Genomic DNA, 8,672 nt, shown 5'->3' on the forward strand with positions numbered 1-8,672 from the left:
AAATCCTGAAGGACTTTCCTTGGTATGGAGCGGGGCTGGGAAAGGAAGGACCCTGGGACCCACAGTGAATCCCTCTTCACTCTGAGTCTTCCACCGAACAGGAACCAATTTGGTGTGGCCAAAGTTCCGGGAGTCACCCTCCGGGATAAACTCAAGAAAGTCATTCCTCCCCTCTGGCAGCTCCATACGGAAAAAGATGAGGGTCTGCAGACTGGACAGGCCAGGAGGCCTGAGAAGTTGGAAGCAGGGGTGCAAGTGGGCGGGGTGCCCTCTGTAGTGTTGTCACCGGCCCCCCTCTGGCGGCCAGTCGGGGGCTCATTTGAGGCCATGCTGTGTCTCGCGGTGCCGGCGAAGGTCCACTTTCCTCTGGAAGCCCTTCCCACACAGGTCGCAGCCGAAGGGCTTGAAGCCCGTGTGCTTGCGGCTGTGGGTGATGAGGTTGGAGCTCTGGCTGAATGCCTTGCCACACACCTGGCACTTGTGAGGTTTCTCGCCTGCAGGGATGGCAGGGGGAGGGGAGAGAGAATGCATGTGATTAGAAAACCCAAGGGGGGACTCCCAGGGCCCTGGACAGCAGCTGGTGGTGGGGTTGCCCTACCCAGTGGGGCTTTCAAGCAACTTGGGGACAAGGGGGGTGGGGGGAGCCGGCGGTGGCCACTTGATCGGCAGCAGGTGACAAGGAGACTGTCTGAGGGGGTTGCCCAGCCAAAGGCCTCAAACTGCTGCTAAACGGAAACAAAGCCGAGGCCCAGTGCCCGCCCACGAGGAGGCCCTGACTTTAGAAGCTGGCGCTCCCACAGCAGATGTGCAGCGTGAGGGGGTGGCGGGGTGGCTGTCCTCCAGCCATGTGACTGTGCTAACTCAGAGGAAGTTTGCAAATCTGAGTTTCCGAGTGGGTGGTGGCTTGTAAAGGACAGACCACTGATGATGCTGCCTTCTCGCTCTTGAAGGACACACAAGATAGCCAAAGCACGCACAAGTCTCAAAAGTCTTATTATTTCTAATTCCACATTTGTCGGCCAGAGAGATAGTCCAGAGAGTGGGTCAGGTCCTGGCTTGGCATGTGGCTGGTCCAGGTTTCATCACTAGCAGTTCATATAGTTCCACCAAATCCCACCAGGAGCGATTTTTTTTTTCTTTTCGGGTCACACCCAGCAATGCACAGAGGTCATTTCTGGCTCATGCACTCAGGAATTACTCCTGGCGGTGCTGGGGGACCATATGGGATGCTGGGAATTGAACTCAGGTTGGCCGCGTGCAAGGCAAATGCCCTACCCGCTGTGCTATCACTCCAGCCCCAGGAGTGATCCTTGATACAGGACCAGGAGTAAGCCCTGAGAGCTGGGTGTGCCACCCCTAAAACCAAATTTCACAATTGGGTCTCAGATTTCTTTCCTCCTTGTCTGATTTGGTGGTGCTGGGAGATTGCACCCAGGGCCTCACAGGTGAGCATTTGCTCTACTGCTGAGCCATATTCCCAGTCCCACACAAATTTAAGGCATCCTTTTGAATCTTGATTTTACTTTCCTTTTGTGATGTTGGACTGGGGCAATGGCACAGAGGGTAGGGCACTTGCCTTGCACGCAGCTGACCCGGGTTCGATTCCTCCATCTCTCTTGGAGAGCCCGGCAAGCTACCGAGACTATCCCACCCTCCCAGTAGAGCCTGGCAAGCTACTCATGGCATATTCAATATGCTAAAAACAGTAACAACAAGTCTCATAATGGAGACATTACTGGTGCCTGCTGGAGCACACTGGTACAGTGCTTTGTGATGCTAATCATGGGGTTCTGTACATATTGTCAAGTCTGTACCATGATTGAATTAAAGTTTTCTTTCCCTTCTCACAACTCGTATACTATTTAACGTTTGGGTAAATAGCGTGACTTTCCAAGGCATGAGAGTCAGGGTTTGGGTTTGGAAAATAATGTAAGACCGATGAAGGGTTTCGTTTGTTTGCTCCTTTGTTTGCTCCTTTGTTTTTCACTGGTCAGGGCTCCACATAGGGCTGCACACACCTAAGGCCTGAGCTCCCACACTGAGCCACATCCCAGCCTTGAGGTGAATGAAGCTTGACACTGAGAAGCCCTTTGTCCTCTTGATTGCTCTCCTTTCAGTCTTGAAGCTTCAGATTTCCTTGATAATAAACCAACCATCCAAACTTAACCTTTCTCTTTAGGGTTAAACAAATCTGAGAAATTAATCCTAGCTATAGTGTAAATGTTTCAGATTCTAGTCAAGATCTCAGTTACATTTTGATTAGTGTCTTGAATACTCAAAATACATGATTTTTTTTTTTTTTTTTTTTGCTTTTTGGGTCATACCCAGCGATGCTCAGGGGTTACTCCTGGCTCTGCATCTCAGGAATTACTCCTGGTGGTGCTCAGGGGACCATATGGGATGCTGGGAATTGAACCCAGGTCGACCACGTGCAAGGCAAACGCCCTACCCGCTGTGCTATTGGTCCAGCCCCAAATACTCAAAATACATGAGTTGCATAAAAACTTCAGGACAACAGGGCATAAAAAAATCCTATTCATATCAGATTAAAGTAAATTTTGGATATTTTTAGGATAAAGTAGGATATTTAGATGGTCCCTAGGATTTCTGAAGGAGCCATCTACACTGTTCAAGCATATTTTAAAACATCACTGTGATTTGTTTTATATAAGTATTCTTATTCTGAAATAACATGATCAGAATTCTAAGTCTCATGTAAATAAGACATCTGTCTTATTAACTATTCAAGAGAGAATATGTGGGAAAACTACCACCAATACACAGTTAGGGAAAGAGTCAGAATTGGAAGCCAGAGTCTTCCACGACTCCAGGATTTACTTTCAGTTCAGCCTTTAGTAAATGATTCAATCTGAGTTTCAGGATCAAATGGAAGCAATAGATTTTAAAGTACTGTAAATTACAAAGCATTATAATAGCTAAGCAAATTATTATTACTGTGGTATAAACGTGCCAATATTCTGAAAAGGACAACAAGTAAAAAAACTGTCAATACCCACCAATCACCCTGACTCTGAACACAAACTCAACAGAGCAGCCAAGAAACCCAATGTTCAACATAAGGGAGACTCAAGACCCTGCCACTTGCTAGCGATGCCACCTTCTGATGCCACCTTCTGTGCCTCGCTTTCACCTCTAAAAGAGAACTAAGCAAAGGCTTGGCCTTTTAGACATACAGTGAGCACAGCATGAGATGATGCATTTCAAAAAGTGCTTAGCAGACAGTTTTGGAGTAGTAACCTTCTCCCCATGAGAATATACTTTTTTATAAAATGCAGCCATACCTCTCAGTATCTGTACTGCAAACCACAATGCCCCAAAGTAGACAAAAAGTAAAAGGGAAATTCTCTGCTATAGAGGCAGGGGGAGGGGTGGGATGGGGGGGCGAGGGGATACTGGGAACATTGGTGGTAGAAAATGTACACTGTTGGAGGGATGGGTGTTCAATCATTGTATGACGGAAACTCAAACATGCAAGCTTTGTAACTGTATCTCAGATTGATTCAATAAAAAAGTAAATAAATATAAAAAAGAGAAAATGCAGCCAAAGAGGACCCACAAAAGTGCCCTCCACAAAGCCAGGTGGGAGCCCGAGGGAGAGAAAGCCCTCAATCTCCAGGCCAACATTTAGAGCACTTTTCTGAGAGCAGCCAGAGCTTCACATCCGACCCGGGGCAGCAGCAGACCAAGCAGCTGCTAGATAAGAGGAACAGAATTCACCGCACTGTTCACTCAGCAGCTCTGCTCGGGGGTTCTTCAAACCATCCCCAATTCAGATGCCGGGGGAGAACCAAGCATGGAAATGAATCCAAGAGGCTAGAATCTCACAGGTTAGCCTACGCTGCCGTGATTGTGATGGGCCTCCTGTCTCCCTACTGCAGCCCTGGAGCCAGCAGACCCCAGGTAAGGGGAGTGAAACTGGCCTCAGAGGAAAGCACAAAGCTGCCCCTCCACCCAGCCACAGGCCTTCAAGCCAAGATCCTCCTGCGTACCAGTGTGGATGAAGGTGTGCTTCTTCATGTCGGACTTCTGATGGAACCTCTTGCCACAGTACTGACAGGGGTAGGGCCGGGTATCAGAATGGATGAGCAGGTGCGTGGACAGTGTAGAGGACCTCTTAAAGCTCTTGCCACAGATCTTGCAGTCAAAGCTCCGTTCCTGGGGGAAGATGTGTATTCCACCTCACTGTCTGAGCTAGTCATTCTCAAGTCCCCCAAAGGAGGAGTCGCCTCCGCCCCCCTTTCTGGACTTCTTCTCCACCTAGTCTGCCTCCTAAAGGTTTCTCCCCCATTTATATCCAACTCCCACCTCTCACCTCCTCCTCGTAACACCAGGGATCACCCACAACCCTCCACACCCGGGGGACAACAAAAGAATCCCTACCCTGCTTTTTTTTTTTAACACTCCTTTAACAAATAAACACTTCTGCACCCTCCTCCCCAGGAGGCATCGACCTCAGAAGCATGTAAGCCACACGGAGGGGGGTGGGGGGAGGAGAAAAGAGAGAGGAGAAAGGAGAGAGAAAGGAGAGAGGAGAGAGGAAACTGTTCGTTCAGAGCAAATCTTGGTAAACGCTCTCCAGGCCTGGCCGCTTGGTTCTGATTTGCTTATCTACGCTCTGTCTCTGGGCTACACCGTAATCTCTGCGGGGGCACCCTGGCAGGAACCGGGTGGGAGACAGGATTCTCAAGTGCCTGGCACCTGGGAGTTCAGCAACGACTATTTATAAACGCATGAATCAAAGAGAACTGTGTGCAGCTGGGGGCGCGCGGGGGACGGGGTTGGGGGGTGAGCTTCCTCCAACTTGGGACGCGAGGAATCCACGCTTATTTAGAGACTCAGCGGGAGTAAAGAAATGGCTCAAGCCCTGGGCAGTGACACGTTGGTGTCAAGTTCAAAAGAGGACACCAAGCTCCGGGGCTGCCCGCCGGCACGATGTGGTCACCTTTACACCCCCACCCCGTGACCCAGAGGGCGTGGCGGAAGCACCGAGAGAAGCGGACCCAGGAGAAAGCTGCCTGGAGGGGCGGGGCCGGCGCTGCAGCCTAGCCGCGAGACCTCCCCGACGGCGGGCGCCTGGGTCGGGCCGGGCCGCGCTTACCTGCGAGTGCACGGCTTTGTGCTGCTCCAGGCTCACGGCGTGCCCGAAGGTCTTGCCGCACATCTCGCACGCAAAGGGTCTGGTACCGCTGTGGGACCTGCGCACGTGCACCTCGAGCCCGTGCGGCGTGGAGAAGACCTGCGGCGGGCGGGGTAGGGCCGGGGGACAGGGCCGCTGAGCTGGGCTGCGGCGCGGGAGGAGGGCGGGGCGCGCGCGGGCGGCGGGCGGGCGCGGTCGCGCGGGGCCCTCACCTTGCTGCACTTGATGCACTTGTACGAGCCGCCGCCCAGCAGAAGGCGGGTGCACAGCAGCTCCGACTCCACTTTGACGCCGGCACCCTTGTCCGCGTGCAGTGAGTGGCCGCGCTCCGGGTACAGCCCGCCGCTCGCCGCCGCCGCGCTCGGCCGTTCGTACAGCCCGGCCGCCGCCGCCGCGGGCCCGAAGTCGCCGAAGAGCCCGAGGCCGGCGCCGCCCGCCGCGCCGCCGCCCGCGCCGCCGCTCCCCGACGCCCCGGCCCCCGCGCCGCCCACGGCCCGCTCCGGCCCGTAGAGCGCGGCGGGATGGCCCGGCTCCGGGGTCCGCTCGCAGAAGAGGCCCAGGCCAGCGGCGCCGCGTTCCAGGGCCGCGCACGGCCGGTAGCTGTGCATCACGTGCCGCAGGTCGGAACTCGCCAGGCCGCTCCACGAGTAGGGCTTGAAGGGCAGGGACAAGGGCTGTGCATCGTCCAGCGACGGGCACACAGAGTTTTCCGAGGCTGCGAGGGGATAAGAAGGTTTAGCCACAGGCTGCTGACTGCCCCGACTGGCTGGTAGACGCACACGCCTTAAGCCTGCGACGCCCGTGGATCGAGCATGACTGGGAGTAGCCCGAGTCCCACGGAGGTGGTTCCCATAAAAGAAATAAGTAAATAAGATTCGTGGAGCCAGGCCTCCTGGAATTAGCCTGTTTGATGTAGCCACTTGCACCCCATTTGTGGAGCAGGTGCCAGAGACGCCCCCAGGGTAAAACGAGAGCTCAAGGACTTGAGACTAGAAGGGCCACAGTCACGATAGGCGACACACAGCAAACCCAATGTCCTCGAATGAGGAAATCGTTCACTGTGTGCCTGGTGGGTTCCGTGCTAGTGACTCTGGTACATGCAGTGCAGGGTGAGGCTGTTGCATGGGTCTTGAGCCCTGATCTCTTTCCCCTTCCCACTCAGGGTAGTTTTTTAAGGTTTTTTTTTTTTTTAAATCTTTTCCCCGGGTTGATAAGGAGGGCGATGAGGCCCAGCCATGTCTTGTTATCCAAGACACAAACAGGAATGTGTCAATATTCCTAAAAGGTATTAAGTACCCAAGGAAGGTAGCAAAAGGACAAAGGAAGGAGTTTGGGACTTGAGATTTGCCTGCCCAGTATTGCCCATTCTCGGTTCATGTCACAATCTGATAGAAGTGGGAGAGGAACGAAGGTTTCTAAGAAAATAATTCACAAAAATTAAGATTTAAGCATCATCTGCAGATTCCTGGCCTCACCCTCACACTCATGAATTCTGACACACAACTGGAAATGCAACACAAGACTTCTAAGTGCCAGCTGATTTCCATAATAGTTCATACACACACTGACCCCAGTCCTAGCCGGCCTCTTCATCTAGACGTTGTTCCTCGAGTTCCTGTCGGGGACAAGATAGCACTCCCAAGGACAACCCTCACTCTAAGTTTATGACTTCAATCAGGTCTAGGTACATAGTCTGGACCTGGGTTGGGGTCGACTTTAAAACTAGTCAGTACAATCTGTAAATGCCTGGCCTCCACTGCATCCTCCCAGGACCCACCTCTGAGACCAGCCCTCACTCATGGAGCAATGAGCCCTCCCTTTGCAGGAAACTCGATTGCTGGATATAAATGACACCAGAGGGACTACTGCACGAGGCTTGGCCATCCTCTGCCATAGTCACAGAACAAAAAATAAAATGTAGGGCCCCGTCCACGCCTGTGAAGGCTAAGCGGGGCCAAGTTATTTGCCCTGGATCTTGCCCTCATTCCAGGCTCTGTGTGCAAATCCCCTGAACACTGCATTGGGTGTGGGCTGGTGTCAGAGGTGCGTGAAGGATGCCGGCGGAGGCTGGCCATGTACAGATTGCAGCGACCAGGTTAAAAGGCAATCACACCTTTTGGTCTCAGATGCTCCCACCCGTGTTTGAGGCTGGGGCATCTGTAATCTTTCACAACAGTCAATGCTGTTGGAAAGGCAATGTCCACATTACCGGCCCTTAAGAGGACAAATATCAGGGATTCAGAAACCGGGTTTCGTCCCCTGGGGTCCCTGCAGCAGACACCCGCGCCCAAGCTGTTTCAGTCCCAGAGAAAATGAGTCCTGCCGTGGGGCCCTGAGCCCCACGAACATTCTCAGCCACCCATCACTCGCGGCTGCGGCACTGCGCGCGCCTCGCAATAGGGTCCCTGCCGCCCCAGCCTCAGGAGTACCCCCAACTCCCTACCTGGAGACGCGGAGGGCGAAGGAGGCCTCCAGAAATCCTCGAACTCCGAGCTCCGATCACACGGGCTGCTCTCACAGCTGCCCGGGGACGCCGAGGCTCGCTCGGGGGCCTCGTTCAGGGGCGACTCGAGAGACAAACGATGCCGGGGTTCCGCCTTCTCCCCGCCTGCGCTAGAGGTGCTGTCTGCCGAGAAGAGGCGGGAGAAGAGGCTTGGACCCGACGGTTCTGAAGTGGCGCTCCCGGACTCTCAGACTAGGGGCACCCCAGCATCGTCCTTTTGCTCTGCCCCAGACCTAATCTGGAATCCGACCCCCACAATCCCCAGACCCAGGGCGGAAGCAGACCAGGGCGGGCGGCCGTGGACAAGAACGAAAGGAAGCCCGACGATAGGAAACAATCAAAAAGCCGCGAAAAGGAGGGCGTCGCGGCTGCCCTTCCCGGTTTCTGGGGAATGGAGAGGCGGGCCGTAGGTCGGCGTTCCCGACTCAGCCCGCTGGCCCGCGCGCGCCTCGCACCTGCTCCTCCGGGTGCCGGGGCGTTCTCCAAGCGCAGGGAGTAGTCGGGTCCCGGGGAGCGCGGCTGGTGGTAACTGTGCGCCTTCTTGCTCTTGACAAGGAACGATCGCGGCATGGTGCTGCGGCGCGTGCTCCCGGCTCGGTTCCGAGGCTTCCCGCAGGCGCCGTTAGCCCACCGCGCCCTGAGTTCTGGCGGCGTCCCAGCCCAGGGGAGACCTGAGAGAGAAGCGAGGTGGAAAGTCGGGTGAGCTCGCTCTGGGCCGGGACTGGGCGGCCGGGCGGGGAGCGGGTCGGGGAGGAGCGAGGCCGGGCCTGCGCCCAGGGGATTGGCCCCGCGCGCTGCGCTCACCAGGTGGCATTCGGACAGGTGGCGCGGGGCCGCTCCGCGCTTCCACCCGGCCGGGCTCGAACCTAGGCCTCTCGCAGCCGCCAGGTCCACGCCCTGCTCCCCTCTTCCCTGGGCAAACCCGCACAGGTACACACACCGCCCGGAGAACCCACGATCCCAACGGGCTCACGAACCCAACCTGCCCGCTCGCTGCCGGCTGGCCCTGCT

At 55.2% G+C, this 8,672-nt stretch overlaps 1 protein-coding gene across 1 annotated transcript; it reads right to left on the reverse strand.

The window, feature by feature from the left end:
• Positions 1 to 315: 315 nt before the first annotated feature.
• On the reverse strand, positions 316 to 8,234 carry GFI1 (growth factor independent 1 transcriptional repressor). The gene is made up of 6 exons (XM_055140486.1): positions 8,117 to 8,234; positions 7,602 to 7,784; positions 5,371 to 5,873; positions 5,120 to 5,257; positions 4,011 to 4,176; positions 316 to 494 (listed from the first exon to the last, which is right to left on the reverse strand). The coding sequence occupies exons 1-6, from the start codon at positions 8,229 to 8,231 to the stop codon at positions 316 to 318; spliced, it is 1,284 nt and encodes a 427-aa protein (XP_054996461.1). The 5' UTR covers positions 8,232 to 8,234.
• Positions 8,235 to 8,672: the final 438 nt, after the last annotated feature.

The sequence above is a fragment of the Sorex araneus genome, chromosome 5 (genome assembly GCF_027595985.1).
Source record: "Sorex araneus isolate mSorAra2 chromosome 5, mSorAra2.pri, whole genome shotgun sequence".
In the NCBI taxonomy this organism is placed as follows: Eukaryota; Metazoa; Chordata; class Mammalia; order Eulipotyphla; family Soricidae; genus Sorex; species Sorex araneus.

What these genes read in the sequence shown, in the direction of transcription:
- GFI1 (XM_055140486.1), bottom strand. Translation starts at nt 8,231, where the DNA reads ATGCCGCGATCGTTCCTTGTCAAGAGCAAGAAGGCGCACAGTTACCAC. An exon ending in CCCGGCACCCGGAGGAGCAG is followed by an intron (nt 7,785 to 8,116) that starts GTGCGAGGCGCG and finishes TCTTCTCGGCAG; the next exon opens with ACAGCACCTCTAGCGCAGGC. An exon ending in ACAAAGCCGTGCACTCGCAG is followed by an intron (nt 4,177 to 5,119) that starts GTAAGCGCGGCC and finishes ATCTTCCCCCAG; the next exon opens with GAACGGAGCTTTGACTGCAA.